The sequence below is a fragment of the Ursus americanus genome, chromosome 2 (assembly GCF_024610735.1).
Source record: "Ursus americanus isolate L20-20 chromosome 2, mUrsAme1.1.p, whole genome shotgun sequence".
NCBI classification, from domain to species: Eukaryota; Metazoa; Chordata; class Mammalia; order Carnivora; family Ursidae; genus Ursus; species Ursus americanus.
In genome coordinates this window covers 76,986,844-77,013,528 of record NC_142128.1, presented here as the reverse complement: position 1 = coordinate 77,013,528, position 26,685 = coordinate 76,986,844, and the positions used below count along the sequence as shown (strand labels likewise).

The window sequence follows — 26,685 nt, the reverse complement described above, 5'->3', positions numbered from 1 at the left end:
AGATTGCCTGGATAGAGCTTATTATATAACCTCTTTGTGCCTCAGTTGCCGTATCTGTAAAATGGGGATAAAATAGCATATACCTGATAAGATTATTGTGAGGATTAGTGTGTTAGTGTATAATTAGTATGTAAAATTCTTAGGATACTGCCTAGCACACAGCACATAGATCTCTCTAACCACGTTTTTTCATCTATGAAAGGGACATAATACCTGCCTAGCAGATTTGTTATAAAGATAATGCATTATTGTATCTATACTATTCAGTTTAATAAAATAAACACCTTCTACGCACTTGAATTAGCATGGGTTTTGGCTTCAAGGATTCATGATTTAGTAAGGACCCAGGCACAGAAACACAATTGCAGTATGACACAACTTTAATACTGTTCCCATCTCCTCTCTTGTCACCTTCTTACCCATGTTCCACACAGAGCAGTTTCAGAACACATTAATCAGATCACGTATTCTCCTGCCAAAATGATTTCCACTTCCATTACACTTTACACAAACCACAGTCTCCTGACTATGACTTTAACACTACACTCTGGGCCCTGCCTCCCCTCTACTCTCATCAAGTGCCAGTCTCCCCTCTTCTGGTGACTCTAACCACACAGGCTACCCTTGGTTCCTTAAACCAACTCTCTCATTCCTTGGTGCCCTCTGCCTAGAATTTTCATCCCACCTGTGCTGACTCATCATGGCTGACTCATCTTTCAGGTCTCATCTTGACTCAGTCAGGTTCTTAGTTACAGACAACAGAAAGCACTCCGGCTGAGAAAGGGACTTTATCAACATTGCATAGCCCACAGAGTCTCCAGGAAGACCAGAAGCCAGATGTAGGTGCCGCAACACCCAAACATGCCAGCGGCTCCAGTGAGAACCCACTGCTCCTGCCAACGCTTGACACCAACACAACTTCCACAAACACACGCTTCAAAACTCAGGGCTCTCCCTCTGGGACGCTCGGCTCCCTCCCCACTGGGTAGGCAGAGTTTGGCACGTTTTCTTCTTCGTCTTGCAAATCGTTCTTGCAACAAATGAGTTGAATCTGTCCAACTTCATCTTTCAAGTTGAAGTGGTGTGTGACCATGCCTAGGTCACCCCTGCCTGTGCTGCAAAGGGGGTCCAGGGGGCAGGTCTTCTCACAGGAAACTCCTCAGGTATTGGAGGGTGTTCAAAAGTGCTGCACATTCAGAGAACCTGTCATGTGAACACTAAATATCATGTCACCTCAGCAAAAGGCCTTCCCTGACAGCCCTAAGTATACACATACTCTCCCCAGCCCAGCCCCGTATTCTTTGACCGGGCTCCGTCATCTTCTTCAAGGCATTTGCCACAACTTCTATTGTTGTCCATTGGCTCAAATGCCTTATAAATCCTGGCACCAGAGTCTAGTCTCCAAGTGGAGGTGCATTCAAATAAGTGTCACTCAAGCAGCCAAAAATAATTTTAAAATGTATTTCAGCCTTTAACATGGGTCTCTTGGAAGAAAAAATTATTACAGGGGCTCCAGTCAGAATTTCCATCTGTTCTCATTGGTTCGCGTTCCCTTTTCTCTCTTCGTTCATTCCCGCCAATCCTCCTGTGCATTGATTTAGCATTTCTTCATAAATTTTGCCCCTAGGGCTCTCTCTTCAAGTGTTTCCTGCCTGTTCCCTTATCCTGCGTCACAGACATTCAGAACTGGTCTGAGACATCCATCTTTCTCACAGAACAGGGGGAAGAAGTTGAGAGACCGAGGAGGCTGAGAACATTTACACATTGAGGCTCACTGGCTCACCACGTGTGTCTGACCTCCAGATTATAAATTTTACAAAGACAGGGACAATATCTGTTCTATTTGTGCCTAACGGAAAAATCTGACAAACACATAGCCAATTAACATCTGTTTTCTGGAAAAAAAGAAGAGTCCAGCAACTGAAGTACAGAGAAGGAAGTACACAGTACAGAGCAGGAGCGCTTGGCTTAGTGAAGGGCCGGCAGCGGGGAGGAGGGAGGAGCAGTGAGTAAGGAGTTTGGGAAGGCATCCTGGAGAAGAGGAGGCCAGGGCAGAATCTTAAACAGAAAGAATTCACCATGGACAGAAAGAGGTAAGGATGGAGAAGAGCATTCTAGTTAGAAGTGCAGCACCAGCACAGAGAAATGCCAGTCAGCTTGCAGGGACACCACTAAAGGTGACGTAGGGGGACCGGCAGGAGGCAGGCATGGCGGGCCTTATATGCCATGCTAAGGAGGCTGGGCTTTGTCCTATGGGTGATGCAGCCACAGTGGGTGGAGTGAGGAATCGTTCTCAGATTTTCATTTTAAAGAGATTACTGGGTGGCAGTGTGAGGTTAGATGTGACAGCAGCGAAAGAAAAAAATAAAACAAGCTGTGTAGCAAAAAATGTAGGCTTTCAAACAGGGCAGTAGTGGGGAGTAGGGATAGTTTGCAGGGATCAAGAAATTACTTGGAGGTCAAATTGGCAGTACCGGGTGGGTGACTGGATGGCGAAAGGGAGGGAGGAATCTAGAATAGTCTCCAGACTTCTGGCTTGGAGGATGAGGTCATCAGCTGGGGTAGAATAAATGGGAAGAGCCACGGATTGGCAGTGGTGGGGAGAGCCAGAAGATGGCCAGTTCTGAGGTGGACTTTAAAGTACCTTCGGGACTTCGAAGACGAGACGTGCAGCAGGTACTTGGATATTTGAGGCTGCAGCTTACGGCAGGTCAGGGGCAGAGACGCAGAGATGCTCCTGAGGAGGGAGCAGCACGGACGGAGGGGACCCTGAGTTTAAGAGTTGGCTGTGGGGTGCACTGGGAGGAACTGCTGTTTTCAGGGGGGCATCTGGCCCTCCTGACATTCATTTGCCTTCCCACCTCTCTTGGTACGTCTTTTCCCTCCGACCATTCCTTCTCCAAATGCTTTGCTGGCTCCTCTTCCTCCTTTCCTAAAATGTGGCGTTCCCAGGTGATTTCCCCACCTGGGCTCCCTCCTGTGCGTCCATCAAAGCTTTATCTCCGGTCCAGAATTCTTACGTAGAGTTAAGACCCATGTCTCCCACCACTTTCTAAGAGAAAAGAGGTAGTTAGACTGAGTGTCCAAGGGACCACACAAAGGGCGTGTGGCTCTCCGTTCTGTTTGCTTGCGTACAAGACTGTCACTGTGACCTGGAAACTGGCTTTAACTATCTCCTGTCTCTCTGAAAAACCAAACTTGGACATCAGGGGTCAGAATTCAGATCTGTTCATATGCATTGATATGTACCCCACCTTTCCACCCTACTTTAATCCTGTACATACTTTTCTCGAGGTTTTTAACTTCCTTTTTATGCCTAGTGTATTGTTTTCATTAGGAATTTAAATCAGACCAAGATAGAGATAAAAATTTAAATATTTCTGATATAGGGGTGCCTGGCTGGCTTAGTCGTAGAGCATGACTCTTGATCTTGGGGTTGTGAGTTCGAGTCCCATGTTGGGTGGAGAGATTACTTAAAAAATAAAATCTTTATATATTTCTGATATAGAATAAAAATACCTACTCTGATCATAAAAGAGGAAAAATAGTCTACATGGATCCACTTCTTTAAAACAAAAATCACAACTCTTATTTTGGAGAAAGGAGTGCTTTTTCCTCTGGAATACCTTGTTCCATGATCACTGTTTCAATGATGAAGGGACTCTGAGCTCGTAAGCAAACCATGCCACGACTGAAGCTTTTTATGTAGAGAAGCTGGTTAGAACACAAAACCAAACCAGTATTTTGATAAATTCACTTTAAAATGTTTTCCATACAAGCTCCTTCAAACTAGTGACAACAATATGAACTTCGACTCCCAAGGAGTTGGACCGGATTAAAAACACTGAAAACAAACACGCAGAACCAGGCGGTCTGGCTGTGTGATCTGCATTGGTGTGAGCTCAGTCTGTCGACCATCGGTTGTACCCGCGTTCACCAGGGGCTACGGTGTGGTTCTTTAGTATGTGTCCACTGTGAACTTACTTCTTTGACTTTAAGCCTTTGGCATGATTTCTGCACTATGAGTCTTCAGCATCTTGAAAATTTTCACCGAAGAGATTAAGGAAGTTCCCATTATTCCAGAAGCCACTGGTATGAAAATCATGTCTCTTCTATCAGATTCAACTGTTCAAATTTGTAAGGTTAATGGAAGTCACCTGAGGGAGCTGCATTAAGTGGCTCTCAGCCCATGGCACTTTGCCCTTACACACTCAAGGCAGCCAGCTTGAGTGTGAGTGAACACTCAGTTGCATAACAAGGAAGGAGGGCTTGGAAAACTGGGTACTTTTTTTGATCAGCTCAGGCTTAACAACAATCAGAAGGACTCATTTCGACTTATATAAACACCCTTGTATAGAGACCCACACAGATAGATGCATAAGAATAGAATCATCTCTGTTTTCACAAAGTACTTACAACTTTGATAAGAAAAGTCACAAGTTTATATAAATGCCCATTTTCATAACAATTTGTGAATTCAAAAGTTCTCTCAAAAAGAATAGGAGATACTGCTTTTCATAATCAGTTTGGGATGGGACTACTTTTGATACCATAGGACTAAAAATGGTGTTCTCCCTAGGTTTTAAATTTCTCTTATCCATGAATGACATTTTCTCCGTCACATGCTAAATTCTGCCCATTCTCACATTAACTTACTATTATTACCAAAATACCTTAAAGCTAGATGTATACATATACAGGTACACATATATTTACTAAATTGACTCATGAAATTGTTACTATTTGACCTTCCCTGATGTATGAAAATAGTTTTCTTCACAGGGGTTGAACCTAATAAAATACAAACTTTAGTTGGATGGCTATATCCCCTTATATATACATATATATATGTATATACTTTATCTCTCTACACACACACACACACACACACACACACCACAATATTTCCTGTTTACTTCAACGGGAAGAATGAAAATCTTTCTCAATACACCAGTTCTAATGTGCTTGCTGACCACTAGTGATTTTTAATGAAAATATTTAGAGATATAGTAATTTCTACAAATTTAGCATTTGACCAAAAAAAGTCTGGTCCAAACTGGGCATATTGTCTTTGAAATCACAGTACCCTGCTATGTAATTGGGACAGCCTATCTTGAAAGATGGCTTTTGCAGGCTTACGGTTAGGTCTAGAATCAGCAGGCCAAATACTAAAATGCTGAAGCGTTTTCAATTCTTCCTGTGTGTCCTCAATAACATTTCACACAGTGCCTACCCTGAGACACTATGCCAAGCACCAGTAAAAGAGATAGGCCCCAGACCTTGCTTTCAAGAAACTTAACATCTTTTAAGAGATATAAAAATATAAATAATGAGAGGATAGTCTAAGTGTTTTAAGTTTCAAACTGGGACAGAGTAAGATGTAAAAAGAAGATAGCACTTGAGAAGTTTTACACTGACTTCAAACATCAGGGGTAAAAAGCCAGCTACAAATGTGTACTGAGCTCAAAGTCAGTCCATATGCTAATCACAGGTGTCCTCCTCCATGGTTCTGGACCCAACAAGCCCTTCATCACCCCAGACACAGGGACTAGAGGTCCTCTAGGTCAGTTAAATCCACAGCCACTTTCAGGAACACGGTGTCATCTTTAATGTAGGTGTTCTTGGCATTCTCCAAAGTGGAGTGGGCCACGAAGCGGGGGCAGCCAGACGCAATGTTCATCTCCCCATCAGGTCTTTTAAAGCTACTGCTGCTGGGGTCAGCCTTGAAGGTCTCCATGATGTGGTTCTTTTTACCACTCTGGTCCAAAAGCATCAGGGTCACCCTCTGCCTGAACGGCCACTGCAACAGGGAGTCGAACTCCCCTCGCATCACCACGAAGTACAGCGACAGGTGGGTCCCCTTCCCGGACCCGTCCCCGTTCAGGTACGCTCTAGCACAGAGCCGGTAGCCGCACCGGCTGGTATAGAAAGGCTGGCTGAAGATGGACAGCGTGTGCCCGTCCAGCGCCTCCCTCTTCTTCATCTTATAGTCTGTCACCTTCCAGATGAGCTTTCCATTATAGCAGGCCCCTTCCAGCAGCTTAAATCGCTCTTCGTTTTTATTCAGTTGGGCTTTATGGATATTAATGTGGGCATCGTGTTTGTTCGTCTCCCCTTCCAGAACAACTGCAAAGAAAAAAAAAAAAAAAAGATTCCACAGGCCTTAGAGCTGTCTTTAGAATTTGCCCAAAGTGGAATTTTGATATAGGAAGAGAACCAATAAAATTCTGACACCCAAAAATGAACTGAATTCAATGTCCACCAATGGACCATTTGTATTAATAATTACTGACTCTCGTGTCTTGGCAAGAGTAGCACCAAGGAAACCCGAATGCGAACTCTTGAACTGAAACTGATCAAAGTGCAGAGAAGACACACGCATTGAACTAGTGTGCATTAGCAAGGTGAGCCCCATTATTTAATAACTGGAATGCTTTTAAAGAGCCAAACCTTTTATATTTTTCTATACTTAAAACAATGTTGATGCCACTTCTCTCTCTTCACTTTCTCATTATCTTCCACTCTCCTTAAAATCCACCACTCCCTGTTTCTGGAATTTCCTGGCCCATTTCCACCCCTTGCCTGTTCCAGCCCCTGCTCATCGCCCTCCATCACTTCTCCCCCCGAGTGGCCAGAATCTCACGCTGTTCTGTTTCACAAATACCAGATTCGACCATTGTTTATCCTGGACAGCTGCTACTCTCCATTTGGCCAGACAACAGAATCATCAAAAGAGACAAGAGAATCATCAAAAGAGAAGTAAAATATGAGACATACCCAGTCTTTGATCATTGGTTTCTAACAGGGTAATTTTCTGTTTCACTGTATCAATCGCTTCCACCAAAGGCCTCAGATCAAATTTATTTTGCTGCTGGTTAGCCGTTTGTAACAACTGGCGCACTTGAGTTTCTAGCCAAGCAGATTTGTCAATGTGACTGGCGAGAACCTTTCAGTACAACATGGATCATGACATCAAAAAAATATATTGTTACTCTCTTAGTAATTCACTGAGATTGAATTTTTTCGACTCAAACATTTCACATTTAATTAAACAATTAATGAGATGGAAAAGGGACAGTCCAGAAGAGAAAATTCGGTAAGGATCACAGAGAGATGACCCATCTAATAATATCTTCCTCCTCCTCCCAATCCCAGCTCCTGTTCCAAGTCTTTGAACTTCTCTTCATCTGACTTTTACTCCTCCCTCAATTTCTCTCCATTTGGTTCTCTAACCTATCTTTATATTTCTGTTCTCCTGTTGTCTCTCCTCTTCCCTTACAACTTCCTGCTCAGGGGCTACTCTCCGGATCCACTCCTGCTCTGGTAGAAGACCGAGAATGAGCTGGGAGTTGGCCCACCGCTCTGGCCTGAGCACTAAGATGGTACAGAAGTGCCCTGAGGTAAGGCCTGAACTTTTGATTGCTCGCCTTAGATGGAAGAGATTAAATAAACCTAGGCCTATATTACTCCTCACCTTTACCCTTCAGTACCTTACCTCTGACAGGTTTCTGTTAGAAAAAGGTCAAAACTGAGATAGTAACATATGATGGATTTCCTTTTTTCTTTCTTTCTTTCTTTCTTTCTTTCTTTCTTTCTTTCTTTCTTTCTTTCTTTCTTTCTTTCTTTCTTTCTTTCTTTCTTCCTTCCTTCCTTCCTTCCTTCCTTCCTTCCTTCCTTCCTTCCTTTCTCTTTCTTTTTCTTTCTTTCTTTCTTTCTTTCTTTCTTTCTTTCTTTCTTTCTTTCTTTCTTTCTTTCTTTCTTTCTTTCTTTCTCTTCCTTCCTTCCTTCCTTCCTTCCTTCCTTCCTTCCTTCCTTCCTTTCCTTTTTTTTTATGTCCTTTTTTTCTACACACACACACACACACACACACACACACACACACACACAGTATGCTGACCAAGTATGGAAATTATACGGCCTGCATTTTTCTGGGAGAGTCTACATTTCAAAAATACTACCCGTGCCACAGGTCTTAAAATCTTTTTCACTATAAATTTTGTAACTACAATAAAGACATAATTCATTAGAAATGTGTTTATGGTTATTTAACATTCATGATTTGCAAAGTAATTTTTGCTATAGTTTAGTGTTGTTTAAAGCATTTTCTTCCCAAGGGAATTAATAGTTTCACTTTGTTGACTGCAAAATGCAGAACTATAGATACTCTCAATGAAGCAGACATCAAGGGACTAATACTGGCCCAACATTAATTACAACCCCAATTGCCATATACTGTATAAAAGTATTGTATCAATATTAAATTTACTGACATTGTTAAATGTTGGGGTTATGTAAAAGAAGATTTTTATTCTTATGAAATACATACTGAAGTTTGTAGGGGTAAAGGGGCCTAATATATACAGCTTACTCTCAAATGGTTCGGAAAGAACACACACCCACACATACAGCAACAGTGAGATGGAGAGAGAGATGGGACAAAATACTGACAATGGGTGAATCTGGGTGAATACACAGGTATTTTTAAGCACTATCTTATTCTTGGAGCTTTTCTTTACATTTGAAATTCTCTCCACTGAAGAAGTTATAAGGAAAACCTTGGCTATGAGTAGAGAGGCCATTTCTCACCTGGATGTTTGAGAGGAAGCTTCCATTTTTGCCAAACAGCTGTGCAAACTGCTTGAACTCCTTTTCGAATTTCTTTACAGTTTCTGCTAGCTGCTGGATTTTACTTTCTTTCTGCTCTAGGCTCTTATATAAATCAGAAATCTAGTAACAGGAAGGTGAATGAGATCATTTAAATGCACGTATACAAGTTAAAATAATGTAAATATAGCCCTAGGAAAATATTGCAAGTTAGAAAACATTTCTAGAAAAATATATACATATATATATATTTCTAGGAAAATATTTACCAGTAGGTTCCTATATAATATTTGCAGATACTTCAAAAAAACCAGATCCACAGATTTTTTGTCAGCCTTTTCTATACTTAACCTGTTACGAGGGTCCATCTAACCATTGTGATATCACTTGACTAAATTTACTGAACTGGTTCTCTTCATTCATTCAGCATGCACTGAGTAACAACCGCAGAGTACTGATCACCATACCATCATAGATACTATCTGCACCGTATCAGCAGTAACAGCTGAAATTTGCTGAATGTCTGTCATACCCTCATATTCATTAGCTCTTTTAATCCTCAAAGAACCCCATGAGTTGGGTGTGATTATCAGTCCCATTTCACAGACAAAGAAACAGAGGCAGAAAGCTTAAGTCACCTGCCCAGAACACAGCTAGCTTAGCAAGTGGTAGGCAAAACACGTTATGCTCTTCGAATCCGTAATGTATTTGAGGGAAGTAACCAAAAGCCTTCGTGTGAGCCTGGATCGCTCTTCTCTTATCCCCTCATCTGTTCAATCATCCATACTCAGCAACTTTAACTCCTGACACACAACAAAACAAACACGACTCTTACATCCACTTCTCATTTCATCTCATTTCATCTCAACACCTGTTTTAGACTTCATTATTTCTCACTCGGGCTGGACCCACAGCTTCCCAACTGGTCCTACACCGTGCCTCGCACTCCCGCCAGAAGGGAAGCTCTATGGGAACTGGGACGCGGGTCCCACAATCCACAGTAACCCCAGAACTGGCCTGGTGTCTGGCATGTGTGATAAATACTTGTTGAGTGACTGTATGAATGAATGATGCTCTCCCTTTCTTTAGTCTTGTTTTCCTCTAATTTATCCTCCATGCTGTAACCAGAGTAACATGAAGAGAGAAATCTGGTCTTGTCACCTCCCCCCTTCCTTAACCATCCTCAGTGGCCTTCTTTTACAGACCCTACAGGGCCCTGTGTGATCTGCCCCTGGCTACCTTCTCAGCCTCCTGCCCATCCACATCCCACGTGTGCCCAGCAAGACTACACTCTTCTATTGTCCCTTGGGTCCTGCTCTCTCAGATGCTTCCTTCTCCATCTAGAAACCAACAATTTTTCAGCCTCCACTCAAGGGCACTTTCTCTCAGAAATATCTCCTTACCAGTACCAACAACGTAGGTCCTCTCTCAAGTTCCAAGACCCCGACCTCGCTCTAGCATTTCACTTGCCCTCATTACTCTTACTGCTTCCTGGGGTTGTTTTGGTCTTTTTCCTCCACTCCATTGTTGAGGCTACATTTCACTCATTTCTCCAGCCCCAAAGCCTGGCACCCAGGGGACATTTGATACATGTTTTATAAATGTGCTCTCCGGCCCCAGAATCTTCCATTTAGACCCTGAGAGCTGACTTCCACCTACACGACAGACCTATCTCCCTGATCGAAAGCAAACCTCGGTGTCTCCTCTCCCCACCCTCTCCTCTGCTCTCCTCTGCTCCTGCTCCTGTTCCTTAGTGCCCATCTCAGGCAGTAACTGTCCTCTGCCTTCTCGACTTACAGCTTGCAGTCCCGACCTCTCTCAGTGCCCTCTCCATCCCCACAGACACAGCCTCGGCTGGCCTTCTCCAGTACCGCCGGCACCGCCGGCTCCAGTATCTTGCCTTCCCCTAATACTGAGCAGCTTGTCATGCTGGCGCTCTGCTAAGAGTTTAAACCGATTCCCTCATTTAAGCCTCACCACAACCCCATTTATGAATGAGGAAATGGGGAAAAGAGAGGTGAAGTAGCTTGTCCAAACCCATACATGGCAAGTGTGGAGCCAGGTCTCGAAACCAGGCGTTCCGGCTCCAGAGCCCTCAGCCATCCGTGGCCAGGCTCTCCGGCTACATCGTCTAGGTTAGCGCAACATCCTTCTGCCTCGTCCCCCCCGTCTCTCACGCTCTCCTCTCCGTCTATCTGTCTTCTATGCTTCCACCAGCTGTCTTTTTTTTTTTAAGATTTTAAATTTTATTTATTTATTTGAGAGAGAGAGAGAGAGAGCACGAGCAGGGGGAAGGGGAGGGGCAGAGGAAGAGGGAGAAGCAGACTCCCCACCGTGCTGGGAGCCCAATGTGGGGCTCGATCCCAGGACCTGGGATCATGACCTGAGCCGAAGGCAGACGCTGAACCAACTGAGTCACCCAGGTGCCCTGCAGTTGTCTTACTTTTTAAAGCCAAACAAAACATTAGCTGGCCACGTACTGGTCCCCACCTGCCCCCAGTATCCCGAAGTTCACCTAATGCCACTTTGCTTTTATGAAAGACCTATGTTAGTACCTGTTTCCACTAACCAAAAGAAGTCGAAGAGGATTTTCGCTTTTATGAAATGGTGACTGTTTCTTTGCTTTACACCCCTCCAGCTTATGAAAGGTTTCATAGGATCGCTCTACTTTCCCATAGTGGGGGAAACCTGTATTTTCCTATTTCAAAAACCTCCATTATTAGCTCCCTATTACTGACAAACATTAGTTCTATCTTTGGCCTTTAAATCCTTTCTGAAACAAGGCAGAATACGAATGAATAAAAAAAAATAATTGAATGTACAGTATCCACAACTTTTTAGCTTACATGGAAGGCGGTGGCAGTGTGGATCCAGCATACCATTCATCAGCTCTCCCCTGTCTCGCACTCAGCAGCCTCACCACCCCAAAACCCCTGTTCCTTGAACCGTCAGCCTCCCTCATGCCTCCCTGTCCTGGCAGGAGCTCTCCTCTTCTGAAACGTCCTCTTGCTACAACATTCAGGCTGACAAATCTCTTCCTTCAAAGCGAAGCTCACATGTGCTACCTTGAAGAGCCTTCCCCAACCCCCGCCGAGGAAGCTGCTGCAGCCTCTGTACCCCAGACTGAGCCCCAGCATGTCCCAGGGCACAGCAACGTCTCTCTTTGCATTTTCATACGTTCTTCAAGGGCAGAAGCCGTGTCCTCCTCCACTCAGAGCCCCTAGCAACTAACCTCCCACCTGACATATGGCAGGTGTTTGCTGAACGAATGAATGGCTGGGTGGATGAGGCGAGTGGTACAGAAAGAGCTTGGGAATGGTTACCAGGCAGCGTGCCCTCTACCAAAGTTACAGTTTAACTGGTCTTTCCAATTTTCTCCAGGATCTCACCTTGAAACTCATATACCTCCTTTAATATGGAACCAGACATCATACAATGGGTTTGAGAAGTCTGATCCTCTGAGATGTTCTAACAGAATAATTAACTTTTATAATAACTACTCAACAGAATCAGCACTTATTGAGGTCCATGACGAATATTCTGGGGATTGTGGCAGGCATTTGCACACACAATTTCACTTGATAATCCCAACTCAGTGAAATAAAGAGGTATGTAGGCATGTATCAGGCAGCAAAGCTTCTCCGACTTCTAAGACTTACTGCAAAATATATAAAACCCATAATGCCTAGAACAGATAATCAACTGTCGTTTCAGAGTAACACTGGTCTAATTCAAAAACATCAAACGCCTACTTGTCACCTACCAGGTGCCAAATATTAACCAGAAGGCGTGTGGTTAGGCTGCAGAGAGGCAGTATGGTATTTCGTGCCGAGCACTGGACTGAGAATCAGGGGACATGGATTTGAGGTTCCATTCTGCCACTTACAACTTACAAACACACCAGAATTTCTTTGAGCTTAGTCACTTCATCGGATGAATGAGAGGGTTGGACCCAAAGATCTCAAAGGCACCTTCCAGTTCTAATATTCTATAATCCTATGAGTCTGTCCGGCCGCTTAGTAGAAAAACACCTACCTCCAGTCGACTTGTACTGAAACAGAGGAGAATGTAAAAATACCAACAGTTACCAATCCCAGCAAGGGTGCTGCCTCCCTTTACACGTGAACCCTTGAATATTTACCTGTTCTTCTAACTGAAAGTTCTTTTCTAAAACCAGAAGCATGTGGTCCCGTAAGGCAGAATGCTCATGCTCCTGCAGGTTCCCCCGTTTATCCTTCAAAAGGAAGAGGAAAGGAAGTCAGGTTGTTGAAAGGCTTAAAAAATGAAGGTGGTGGTGGGATATTCCGCTAACGCAGAGCTGTAACAACTTTGCTTACTGGTCTAAAGGTGGGTTGTAGGGAAAAAGAGCCCCTCCTGGTCCCTTTTCCAGTTCCAGGATTTTAAGGTGCCCATGCCACCATTTTATTTTATTTTTTTCATTCTGAATTTCTTTTTTTTAAATGTTTTTTTATTATGTTAGTCACCATACAGTATGCGACCATTTTAAGTCTGCAGAAACAGAAACTGTCAAAATTCTCAAAGCGGATTTCCTTCTGTGCGCTGGGAATCTAGGACTGTGGGGTTAAGTGTAGTTATCGTTTCTCAACTAGTCCCACATAAAACCTATCTCCTTGGTGGGTTAGCTTCAGATCAGGGTCAAGCCTAGTTGAGTTCTCTCTCCTACCAAGCACCCAATTCCATGCTGCCTTCTATCAAAGGCCAAAGGTACACAACCTGATGGTAATTCCATCCCACGCAAATTTGTTGCCCTCAAAATCAAATAATATGTTTGCAAGAATAAAGGGTCACTTCTTCCCTAATCATTAAAATACTGAATCGCAAACTGCCTATATTACCAGTAAAAGCAAATGTTAGGTGTTCTGGGTGATCTGTGGACCTAAGCATACATTTATCATCAATTTCCCTTCAGTTTTGGATTGGTTCCTCTTCCAGAGAACAAATCTCATCCTCCGCTTTGGTACTGAGGAGAGTTCTAGTGGACGGCCCGACTGTGAAGATTTCTCTCAGAGCTGGAAAGCAATTCTGTATTTCATGCACTAAAATGGTAAACCCTATCTGTTTTACAGCCAAGATAATCACTGGCTTGGTATGTGAAAATGTATGGACTCTTCACTGATTTTTTTTAAAATGCTTCTCACAATATACATTTTTTTTCAGATAGGTTTTTAAAATAAGAGAAATGTATGCTTATGTCAAACAAAACAGCAAGAAACAGAATGAAAAGCAAAAGTCCCCTTCCCTCCATCTCCACCCCCAATTCCCCAATCTCTCACTCACCAGACTCAGCAAAGATATATACACATTTTTAACTCAATGAGATCATAACCATATTCAATTTTTAAAAATATGTACCTTATTCTTTTTATCAGATGCATGGTATTCCCAAATATAAATATATACAATTATATAGTCAGCACTTTAGTGATGGGCTTTCAGGTTTTTAGCTTTTTGTTTCATTTTGCTATATAAACATCTTTGTGTGAGTGTGTTTGTATATGTGCGTAATCATTGCATACTTATAAAAGAGTGAGAAACTCCTAGCAATAGAGTTATAAGGTCAATGCGTGGATTCACTTTTTTTTTTTAATGAAGACATTTTTATTTTATTTATTTATTTTTTTAAGTAACCTGTATGCCCAGCATGGATGGGGCTTGAACTTACAACCCTGAGATCAAGAGTCATATGCTCCATTGACTGAGCCAGCCAAACACCCCTCACTTTTCATAAATATAACCAAACTGCCCTCAAAAAATTTGGGTATTATAAACTGTATTAATCTTCGCCAGTTTGATGGTGAAAGTTTTATTTCTTGTTATAATTTACATTTATTTAGAAGTGAGATGGAATGTCTTTTTTTTTTTTTTACATCTATTAGTCAATTGAATTTTTTTCTGGAACTACTCATATATTCCATTGCCTCTTTTTCTATTAAGTTGGATAAACTATTTACATGTAACAGTTTTTATATATTAAGGAAAATACCCTTTTTGCCTTGTCATATACTGGAGATATTTACTTCCAGTTTGTGGTTTGCCATGTGACTTTATTTATGGTATTTTAAAAAATCATATAAAAGTTTCAAATAATTGTGGTTAAACATCAAAGTTATAGCTTCTGGTTTTGTGTTAGTCATCTAAGACCTTTATTTCAAGAATAAAAAAAAATTCACTCAACTTTTCTTCTAGTATTTTTATGATCTTTTTAAAATAAACTTTTTATTTGGAGTAATTTTAGATGTACAGAAAGTGTGAAATAATACAGCGCATGATATATCTTAATGCGTAAAACTTTGATTCATTGAAATGTATTAAACTGAGGTAGGACTCAAACTTTCTTTTCTTCTCTTTTTAATTTATTTTATACAATTTATTGACTAATATTTTTAAGGTTTTTAATAGGTAATAAAATACACTTTAAAATATGATTTCAAATCAATTCTGTTTCAAAATACTTCGTGATAGACCAGGGGTACCAGAAAACCAAGATTTATAATCATCAGAGGAATCACTCCAGAAAGTCTCAGAATCTGGTAGAGGCAGTGGAGTCCAAATTAGAGAAATTACCATGATGGTTAATTTTATGTCTCAGCTTAGCTGGGCTACGGTGCCCAGTTGTTTGGTCAACACTAATCTAGATGTTGCCATGAAGGTATTTTGTAGATATGATAAACGTTTACGATCAGTTGACTTTAAGTAAAGCAGATTACCCCACATCGTTTGGTAGGGCTTCATTCGACCAGCTGAAGGCCTAGTGAGCAAAAAATAAGGTTTCCTGAAGAAGAAGCACTTCTCCTCAAGACTATCACACAGAAACTCCAGCCTGCTGGTCTACCCTGCAAATAATCCAATTCGCCAGCCCTCTCAATCACATAAACTAATTTCTTAAAATAAATTTCTATCTATGTATCTACATGTAGATATGTATCTCCTATTGATTCTGCTTCTCTGGAGAACCCTGACTAATAACATTGCCAGCCTTAAAGTTCTTCCAAAGTGAATGTCCTTCTGCATCCTGAATGGGATCAAAGAGTAAAATAAACCTGCTATATAAATTACACAGTGGAATGTAGAGGCAGAAACAAAAAGGCATCCCATACCTTTACAGCACAGCCATAGTGCTTAAAAGGACAGTCTTGTTCACCTTCAGGACACACAGCAAGGTGTTCATCCACCTATGAAACAGACGGCCTCATGCTACCGAAATTCATCACCAGTCTCCAGCTCCCTGAGAGAAGTGTAGCACGCAGGGAACCCCAGGGTGGCTTGGGAAGGAGGGAGGGAACAGAATGGGAAAAGCCATGCTGAGGCCTGGTGGAGAGAGAGCTACGGTAAAAACGGAGAAAAACTCTCAGGGAAAAGGGAAGGGGACACAGAGACGTGGTTATCGTGGGTGTTCTTTAAACCCTGGGCCTCAGCTGGTGGGATGTGATCAAACACACACCACATTGGTTACTAAACCTTTATCTTACATAAAATCTACTCAGAGAATCATTTACAGTTACCTCAGTTCTTGGAATAATCTGCAAACACTTGTTAGGACAAGATACTGGGTACTCGGGACACAAGTTTTCCTCATGATTCTGAAACAGAGAAAGGGTGATGAAACAGAGCCAATCTTTGCTTCCCAGGGTTCCTTTCTATGGCCTCAGAGTGCTGATGCATGTCTCTGGGGGTCTGTGTTGTGTGGCTTACCCTCTACAGGAAGGTACAGCCTAGTTCCAAAAAGGACTAAAGATGGCCACTTCCTTCCCATGAATTCAATTCAATTTTCCAACTATTCCAAAAGAAGGTCAGAGGGCACAGGACTCACAGAGGGCAGATTCTGGGAGACAGCAGTATGGCTCCTCCGGTACATGTAAAAGGTACCCCATGCTCTCTTTCTCTCCTTATGACCTGCCACTCCAATTAGATCATAGCACCCTGAGGGCACAGTATCGTCACCTCCTTGTGACCCAGTACCCAGCATCGCTCCTTGCACACTCACACTCAGTAGGTGCTCAAACAATGCTTCTGCCAATGATAAATAAGTAGAGTCCTACCAACAAGAAGGTTGTTAGCTTTTTACAGAACTTTCAGATAATTCTTTGGACCTATTTCTGTACAAAAATAAATTCAGGAATGTCCTGATTCAGTGTGACGGCTCACGTAGAATTTAGTCCCATAAAGACTATTCGTTGTTTGTTTGTTTGGGTTTTTTTACCTGTAGATTGATTACTACCACATCTTTTTTGCAATAAAGGCATTTTTCCTCTCGAAAATGGCAATGTGCACTCAAATGTTCTTTCAGATCTTTCCGAAGGACTAGCTCCTGACAGTTCTCATTAGAACACTGCACAGCTTGAAACAGGCACTGTTGGAGGTGGTCCTGCAACAGAAAAAACAGGCCAGTGGGCCCCACTAACCAGGGCAGTGGGAGGGGGAGCCAGCTGGAAGCCTGGAGAGGGAGAGAGGACACGGGGGGCAGGGTCAGCAGGGCAGACCGAGGCCGCGCCAGGCAGCCTTGTTTGATAGGAGTTAGGAGGACAGGGGCGATGGCTGGAGAAGGAAGCACGTTGAGTCTGTTTCAGATTATCTATTAGCTCAGATTCTCAGGTTAGTTCCTGAACATTTTCCTTAGGCTTGCGAATGATTTATCTGTTCTTCAAAGACATTTTTAATTTCTTTTTGCACCCCTGGCACCAAGTACTAATCTCTGCACAGCAGATGGCAAAAGCTAGGACGGAGGGGAAAGAGAGAAGAAAAGCAGGGTATGTCCTAAGTGCAGGAAGGAAGGGAAAGGATTGAAGAGAAGAAGAGGGGGGAGGGAGTGGGAGCTGTTCCAGAGTGGTCAAGAAAAGCAGACGGAAGAAATACAGGATCCCAGGCCCAAGAGAAGCTGGGAATGGTCAGGCTGTGGTCAAAAAATGGGCTTCACCAGAATATGTGACAATGATGACATGGACAGTGCTCGTTCCAGTATCTTCCAGGTATAGACTTTTAAAAGCAGGAGGCATACATTAATAAAACCTCTGATCACTGCAAGTTATTGCGATGCTAACAAGTCATCAAAACCCTAGTGAGTCCATCCCCTGCGCGATCCCCTAAAACACAGCTGGCCTGTTACTTGTTTTCGTAAATAAGTTTTTTCTGGAGAACAGCCACCCATCTACTTGTTTACATACCGTGGGGGGTCGGGGTGCTGGTTTCCCTCTGAAAGGGAAGGGCTGAGTTGAGCGGTGGATACAGAGACTGTATGGCCCGCAAAGCCTAAACATTTTACTAATTGGCTCTTGACAGAACAGTTTGCTGAGCCCTTTCCTACAGGAAAGAAAAAGCAACCAGTTTTTCTGCAGGAGATAAATAAATATTATAGCTACTCTCCTTTGCCTCTATTTATAAGAAACAAAGAGTGACCACTGAAATCCATATCTTCTCCAGAATTCGCTAATGCCACCCCTCCACTCTCACCAAAACAGTCAACACTCAACACGATTCCGCTACCAGGGGGAACCTACACCTCACCATGCAAGCCAGGGTGCGGGTGGGGGGCAGGAACGAGGGGAAACACGGAAGAAACAGGTGAAAAGAAACCAGCCACTGTTCTCTGGAAGCTGATGATCTGGTCACAAAAGCTGATGGCTGGTCCATTTGAGCCTCATTTCCTGCTCAGGCTTCGTGACAACAAAGTTGGAAAAGAGGCTCTGCTCTAGGGCCTGGCTATAAAAACATAAGAAAGTTCTAGAAGGTTTGGTGAACCTCCAGAAAAGTCCTGGGGTTAACAGGGAAAGCGTTTACACGTTTAGAAGCTCAGTGCCTGGGGGGTTTGGAGGCAAGGGGGAGAAAAGGCTGAATCACCTGAAATGTGTTCCAAAATGTGTGGGTGGGAGAGGAAAATTTCAGCAGCCTCCAAGCCATTCTCTGGAAGCTAGAGACGCCTGCTTCTTATTCCTGCACAGTGTGATCAACCCGATATGGGCCTGCCATGGCAGAGCCCCACTGCCCTATTTCCAGTTTGGCATTTACCAAGCTTCCTGCTTCCCCAGCTGGATGGAAGAACCAGGTAGGGCAGTTTCATGTGAAAGTAACTCCCCTTCGCTCCCCCTACACCTCATGAGTTTGCAGCTCATACCAGTGCTTCACCTTTAAACCACATCCTAGCTCTGATCTGGTCTGCATTCTATGCTTCAGATCATAAACTAACAGGCCACAGCCCACAGCTTCTGGAACCACCCACCCACCACCTGCCAATACTTTCGGGCAGGGATCCTTGCAATCACGTCTTCCTGCAGACTGCCATGGCTCCCACCGTGGCTACCCCAAATCCTTCACAGTTCCCCACAAATGACATGTCCTTTTGCCCCACTTGTCCCACATCTTCTCTTTTGGATCAATGACCCCTAACCCACAATTTAGGTCTAGCACAGATAGTACGCCCTCCATGTGTTCCAAACGAAATGGACCTCTTCGCTCGCACCTTAGCCTTTGGGGTGCTGTATGGTAGCCAACTATATTGCTAGACAGGAATTCTCTGAGAGCAACCCAATGAACCCCATACCACGCTTAGCCCAGGAACTGTCACATAAAGGTGTTCAGTACATGTCACTGGAAAAAATGACAAAGGCAAATATTGGTCATGAGTAATACCGACCTGGAATCGTCCCAGAATAATCTTGGCATTACATCCAGGAGCATTTTTGCAATACACATATAAATTGAGGACTTCCCTTTTGCAGCAGTTGTCTTTGAACACCTAAGAGAAAAGACATAATAGGTCTCATACACTTCAAAGCTTCAGAGCAATGTGAGTGAAACTATTATTAGTTTGGTCTTCAAATACATCTCAAAAGTCAGGTGGAAACTTCCAGACAATGGTTGGAATGGAAATATCAGATTCAGCACCATAAAAGAAGAGGCTTTCTCAGATACATTTTTCCGACAGGCTACCCTAAACATTCAAGTCAGGAAATTCAATGCTCAATGCAGTAGGCTGCAGGAGAATCTCACAGTGACTTGACCTCGTACGCTCAAAGGTCAGAAGGTGGGCTGTGGAGGAGGGTGATGCTTTCAGCTTCCTGTCATAGTGTAAAAGTTTGTATTAGTCATCAGGTCATGTCACTGAGGCTGTGCTGACTTGCTATTTCAGTGCACACCAGGGGTTGGCAAACTTTCTCCATAAAGGGTCAGATAGTATTTTCAGCTTTGCAGGCCACGATGCAACCTTTTCTTTTGCAACTATTCAGCTCTGCTGTACACAATAGTTAAATTGACATATACGGCTGTGTTCCAATAAGGCATTATTAATGGACACTGAAATGTAAATTTTGTGTAATTTTCATGTGTTACAAAACATTATTCTTCTTCTGATTTTTAAAATAAGTTTTTGTTTTGAAATCGCTCAAAGACTCAAGAGAAGTTGCAAATATAGTACAGAACTCCCGTGTACCCTTCTTTGGATTTTTTTTCAATGATATACGGGAAAACCATTCTTAGCTCACAGGCCATACAAAAACAGGTGGCAGGCTGGATTTGTCCCAACAAATCTCATGTTGTAGTATGCCAACCCCTGATCGAGTGGGTGAGGCCCAGACAAACACAGCACTGTCCTCTGCTAGGCATTTGCAAAACACAACGTAAGAGCGTAGAGAAGGAGGGGTGCCTGGGTGGCTTCGTTGGTTATGCGTCTGCCTTCAGCTCAGGTCATGATCCCAGGGTCCTGGCATGGAGTCCCATGGCCCTGCTCATCAGGGAGCCTGCTTCTCCCTCTCCCCGCCCCCCCACTCATGCTCTCTCTCTCTCTCTCTCTCTGACAAATAAATAAATAAAAAGTCTTGGGAAAAAAAAAAAGAGCATAGAGTAGGAGCTTATACATCAGACTAGGTGCTCAGGGAGATTCCTGGAGGGGGTGACGCTTAGACGCCCTGTAACAGAATTGTAAAGGAAGAAAACTGAGCTTAAAAGGAAGTTTTAAGGGTGGGGTGCCTGGGTGGCTCTGTTGGTTAAGCATCCAATTCTCAATTTCAGCTCAGGTCATAATCTCAGGGTTGTGAGATCGAGCTCCAGGTCAGGCTCTGCACTGAGTGTGGAGCCTGCCTAAGATTCTCTCTCTCCCTCCGCCCCTCTCCCCCACCAAAAGGAAGTTTTAAGGGAGAAAATCTTCAGATTAGGTAAGTTTCTTAGATGCAACACTAAAGGAACAAGCAACCAAAACAAACAGAAGACAAGTAAGACCTCATCAAAATGAAAAGCTTTCATGCTTCAAAGGACACCACCAAGAGAGTGAAGAGACAACCCACAGAATGGGAGAGAAATATTTGCAAATCATATATCTGATAAGAGCCTTGTATCTAGAATATATTAAAGAGCTCTCAGAACTCATCAATAAAAGACAATTAATCCACTTAAAAATGGGCAAAGAAATTAAATAGGCATTTCTACCCAAAGATATACAAATGGACAAATATATGAAGAGATGCTCCATATCATTAGTCATCAGAGAAATGCAAATCAAAACAGGTACCCTCTGGAAAGACAATAATCAGGACAGTAGGGGTGCCTGTGTGGCTCAGTCGGTTAAAAGTCTGCCTTTGGCTCGGGTCATGATCCCAGGGTCCTGGGATTGAGCCCTGCATCGGGGCTCCCTGCTCAGTGGGGAGTCTGCTTCTCTCTCTCCCTCTCTCCCTCTGCCCCTGCTATGCTCTCTCTCTCTCTATCTCGCTTACTCTCTCTCAAATAAATAAATAAAATCTTTAAAAAATAATAATAATAATGAAGACAGACAGTAACAACTTTTGGCAAGGATCTAGAGACATTAGAACTCTCACACCCTGCTGGATAGAATGTAAAATGGTGCAGCTCCTTTGGAAAATAGTCTGACAGTTCCTCAGAATGTTACACGTACAGTGACCATTATGACCCTAAACAGAATTACCACATGACCCAGGAATCCCACTCCTGAGTGTATACCCAAGAAACACATACACTTTGAAGGCAAATTTAGTGGCAGATGAATTATATCTCAATAAAGCTATTGTTAGACATAATCATAATAGAAGGAAGTTTTAGAAATTGACGCGAAGAGAAAGTGAATTCCAAGAACCAGGATGTTTCATTTCTCCAAGCAACTCAGTACACCCGGAGCTGGTGTAGGAAGGGGGTAAGGAGAGAGCAGAGGAGAAACTGGGCGGGGGGGGGGAGGGGCGTCAATAAAGCCCCAAACAAGCCTCTGAAACAACGATAGGAGTGGGGTTTGACCTGACCCCACAGCAGAAGAATGTGGACTCTAAGAAAGGGCCCCCTGTCCCGCTCTACTGCTCCAACCCCTCTGTCCAATTCAGCCCAGAACACTGGCTTCTCCATCACCCAGCAAACTACTAAACCAAAGTGGGGATTTTCTTACCTCCTGAGATCTGATAACCTCCTTATCTACAGGACAGAGTGGAACTGCATTTAATTCTCTGGAGAGAAAAATAAAAATAGAGCAGAATTAAGAGTTGACCTCAACAGCTCTTCCGAGAGCATCCCCAGCACTCCCGCCATGCTTGATCCCTTCGAGCTCCCCCTGAACAGGCCAGGCCCTGTCTTCCCTCCTGCGCTCTCTCCCCAAGAAGGGTTGTATCTCTCCCCCGTGCCCCCATTGCAGCTTCAGCACCTCCCCAGTCTGCTGAAAAACTCCTGTTCATTCCGCAGGATGCAGGTCAAATAGTAAGTTCCCCAGACAGAGTTCGATGTCCTCTGCCAGGGCTTATCACCCTGTACCACAATCTGTCTCCTTCACTAGACTGGAGCATTCTAGAGGGCAGAGACTGGGTCCTGTTCCACACTGGACCTCCAGCTCTTCCTCTCCGTGCCCTAGAGCTTAGTTTAATAAGATGCCTGGAACACACAGGTACTGAATGGACAAACCCATGAATGAATGAGAATGTGCTGTAATAACCTCATTTTCAAGCTTGGTAGGAGACAGCTTGCTAACTGCCCTAAATAAGCCCCCAAAGCCTGCTTCCACATCTCTCCTGGTCTCCCCTTCTAAAGTGCAGGACCCAGGTTTTACAGTGCGCCCACTGAGGTGAGGATGTGACACCACCTCTGTCTTAAGGCAGGGAAAAGTCAGAGCAACTATCACGAAGATCCTGTGAAAGTCGGGTCCTTCCCAACACAGACGGGGCATCAAGGTTGGCGCTCCCGTGCAAAGCAGGCGTGGTCTGCATTTTAAGAAAAGGTGATGTCGTGAGCCCCAAGTCATGTATAGAATTCTTGAATCATTACATTGCACACCTGAAACTAACAGAACACTGTATGTTCATTACACTTGATTTAAAAAAAAAAAGTGGGTGGGGAGGTGACTATCAGTGAGTGGCAAAAAAAAAAAAAAAAAAAAAGAACATGATTCCTCAGGCTCTCAGAGAAGGGCTTCCAGAGAGCCCCTCCTCGTGTCCGTGGTTCTGCGGCCAACCACAGCAATTCCAAAGCTACCAAGCTGAGTGGCCGCTCTGGACACTTGGGTCCCAGGAACACCCCTGTCTGCTTGTGAGCAGAGCTGCGGGCCCTGCGCGCTCACCTCAGGGACAGGATGCAGTGCTGGCAGAAGCGGTGCCCGCAGCCCGTCTGGTGGGGGTTGTGCAGCACGGAGTGGCAGAAGGCACACTTGTAGCGCTCTTCTAATGGCTCCACAAACTGGTACTCTGTGTCGGGCTCAAAGTCCAAGGAGATGGAGTTGCCGGAATTCTGGCGGATGAAACCACACGGGACACCTCCTTGCTCCTCAGAATAAGCCATTCTGCGGGGGCGGGGGGAGGGGAGTCAGAGAAGAGAAGGAAAATTGAGTGTGCAGAGACCAAAACCACTGTTTCCTAATTAGTGCACATCACCCCCCTGGTCATTTCATGAGGACTTGGTAACAAACAGTAACAACCTCCGGCCACTGGAGGGCTCCTGCACAGGGGAGATGTCTTTGGGGTGCTCAGGCAGGAGGCTGGACCAGAACACTTCTTTTTTTTTTTTTTAAAGATTTTGTTTATTTATTCGACAGAGATAGAGACAGCCAGCGAGAGAGGGAACACAAGCAGGGGGAGTGGGAGAGGAAGAAGCAGGGTCCCAGCGGAGGAGCCTGATGTGGGGCTCGATCCCATAACGCCGGGATCACGCCCGGAGCGGAAGGCAGACGCTTAACTGCTGTGCCACCCAGGCGCCCCTGGACCAGAACACTTCTAGCAAGATTTTATGAGACTTCGGACTTTTGCCCATCAGCCTCTTACAGGATGCTAAATTATCCTGTCAGTGTGGCCACACACTTGGACCAAATACAGCCAGGTGTTAACTACATTCTAAGCAGACTCTTGTATGCAATTTTCTTCCACTGAGTTGAGAGAATGGAAACAAACGTTTTGTTAACATTTTTTGGAAGCACCTTGTATACCAATACAATTCTTGCAATATATATAGATACATCACCACCACCAAACCCCAACATTTCTCACCTGAACTAAATAAGCACGTTAACTGCTTTCCCCTCCAATCCATTCTCCATAGTATAGCCAGGGCAACATTTCCAAAATGCAAGTGTGATTGAAGGTTACCTCCTCTCATTGTTCAGTGGCTTCCCAAGCTCTTAGGGGAAAGTCCACAATGCTAAGAGAGCGATGAGACTGTATCCTCTCCACCCAGCAGCACCCCAGAGCTCTCCTCCCCTCGCTTTCTGCACTAGAGCCATACAGGCTTTCTTTTCATTCTTCTAATACATCAAGCTGTCTCCTGCCACAGGGCCTTTGCATAAGCTATTGCCTCTACCTAGAATGCTTCCCCTAGCCTCTTCCAGTCTTCTTCACTTCACATTCATGATTCAGATTTCAAATGTCATATCCTCAGGTAAGCTTTCTCTTCCCCACTCCCCTTCCTCCACCCCATTGAACAGCAGAACACCCACTCATGCCTATGAAGCATGCATGGCCTCCAGGGAGTGGCTGAGGGATAATGGTAGGTGGGTGGCAGGGGTGGGGGTTGGGGGGATGGAGTGGTGTTTCACTCTATAATCCGTTTGAATTTTTGAACATGAATATAGTACCCGTTCAAAAATAAACAAGTACACAAAAACAAAAACTAAACATCCACTGTTATATCTATCATAGAACCAGATTCTGAACTCTGATTTTAAATTAGACATGCGTTTGTGTATTTGATCTATAACTGTGTGCTTCAGTGACACACAAATCCCATCTGGTCTTACTCATTGTTGCTTCTCTAGCCCTCAGCTCCGAGCCAAGCATGGAGAACAAATCAACTATTTGTTGAATTAATCTGATTGAATGGACTCTGACAAATCTGCAACAGGACGGCTCTAACTAGTGTTGCCTGTTAACACAGTGATTCTTTACTTTCTTATAAGGAAGGACTTTCCCCATCTTTGAAATCTGATGAAAAGTCTAGACCTTCTCCGCATAAAACAGCACAGACACCTGATCTCTGGACCTCCCCAGACCCTCTGAAGTTTCCCCAGGTTAACAACAGCCCTGCCTCCCCAGTAGGAATGCTGTTGCTTTGGGCACACAGCCAAGAGTGGTGTTTTCAGGGTGTCTGGCAAGTGGCTAAAGGATGGGAGGCAATCGAGTGTGGTCCCTGGCAGTGACACCCTTCCACGTGGTTAGGGAACAGGAAGCCTTGGCCTTCAGGCTTGCTTGCTTTGGCTTGTGCTTGGGATCCCTCAAGAATCTCCTGCAGCTGATGAGGTCAGCTGGGCCTGAGAGCAGCTGCGTGGCCTGACAGTGCAGGCGGGAGATGGGCGCCATCCAGCCCCCAGCCCCGCTCGTGTCAGCTGCCGACCTCCCCCAGTGCTGGAGAGGGCTGACTCTGGGGTGCGGCTGCAAACTGGAGCAGAGAAAGCAACTGGCCTCTTTCAGCAAAGAAAGCTTTCTCTCTGGAGGAGACCCGCGGAACAGGGGATTTTTTTTTTTAATCCCAGGGTTTGAGACTGAAGCCCCCCCTTTTCCTCTCTGCATATGTTTCCTGAAGAACATCAAGGTGGGTAGGTGAATAGTACAAGATGTGATTGCTCCCCTTCCAACCTGGTTTACTCTTGAGAGTGAACGAGTCTTAACTGTGAAGATGAAGAGGCACCGCACTTGACTCACACGCCAATCCTAATGTCCAAGACTCACCTTTCTCTCAGAGAAACGGAAACACCAACTCCAAACCTCCTTCATCGGCCCTGGGTTCTCTGGTCCCAAGGGATGACAACGATTCATGTCGACGCCCCTCTAGGATTCTCTCTGAGACCAGGCTCATGTCTCTGTCACGCAGCATCTAAATTTGGACTCTCAGAGATATGTCCTAATGGAACAGGCTTGCTCAGCTCCTAAAACAGGGCAGTAAAATGTTCCCTTCTGCTACATTCGATCCTCTTTCCTAACAAAAGAATTTAATACATTCATCTGTGTATCCATCTTTCTCTACAACAGCAGTTGTCAAACTTTTTGGTCTCAGGACACCCCCATCCCTTTACACTCTTAAAAAAAAAGAGGACCCAGAGACCCAGAATAGCCAACACGAAATTGAAGGAGTAGAACAAAATTGGAGGATTGACACAATCCTACTTCAAGTCTTACTACGAAGCTATAATAACCAAGATAGTGTAGTAGTGGTGAAAGAACAGACAGATGACTGGAACAGAATAGAGAACCCCAAAGTAGACCCGCATCAATATAGTTGACTGATCTTTGACAAAGAAGCAAAGGAGCAAGGACAGGTTTTCCACCAGTGGTGCTGGAACAACCGGACATCCATGCAAAAAAAAAAAAGATGACTCTAGACCTAGACTTTCCACCCTTAAAAACCTAACTCGAAATGGATCATAGCCCTAAATGTAAAATGCAAAGCCATTAAACTCCCAGGAGACCACATGGGAGAAACTCTAGATGACCTGGGGTATGGCAACGACTTTTTAGAGACAGCACCAAAGGCACAGCACGAACCATGAAAGAAAGAATTCGTAAACTGGACTTCATGAAAATTAAAACATTCTGCTCTGCAAAAAGACACTGTCAAGAGACAGACTGGGAGGAAATATTTTCAAAAGACACATCTGATAAAGGA

General features: G+C 44.0%; 1 protein-coding gene across 2 annotated transcripts in view; it reads right to left on the bottom strand.

Annotated features, from left to right (window-relative positions):
- Positions 1-357: 357 nt before the first annotated feature.
- TRAF5 (TNF receptor associated factor 5) overlaps positions 358-26,685 on the bottom strand; it is a 47,714-nt gene continuing 21,386 nt past the window's right edge. For both annotated transcript variants that reach the window (XM_045787841.2, XM_087857956.1), the window contains exons 2-11: positions 23,159-23,377; positions 22,001-22,058; positions 19,253-19,354; positions 16,826-16,990; positions 16,128-16,205; positions 15,723-15,797; positions 12,746-12,838; positions 8,587-8,727; positions 6,778-6,946; positions 358-6,126 (exon numbers count right to left, since the gene is read on the bottom strand). In XM_045787841.2, the coding sequence (XP_045643797.1) occupies positions 5,549-6,126; positions 6,778-6,946; positions 8,587-8,727; positions 12,746-12,838; positions 15,723-15,797; positions 16,128-16,205; positions 16,826-16,990; positions 19,253-19,354; positions 22,001-22,058; positions 23,159-23,376 (1,677 nt within the window). In that variant the 5' untranslated portion in view covers position 23,377 and the 3' untranslated portion in view covers positions 358-5,548. The remainder of the gene's footprint in view (positions 6,127-6,777; positions 6,947-8,586; positions 8,728-12,745; positions 12,839-15,722; positions 15,798-16,127; positions 16,206-16,825; positions 16,991-19,252; positions 19,355-22,000; positions 22,059-23,158; positions 23,378-26,685) is intronic.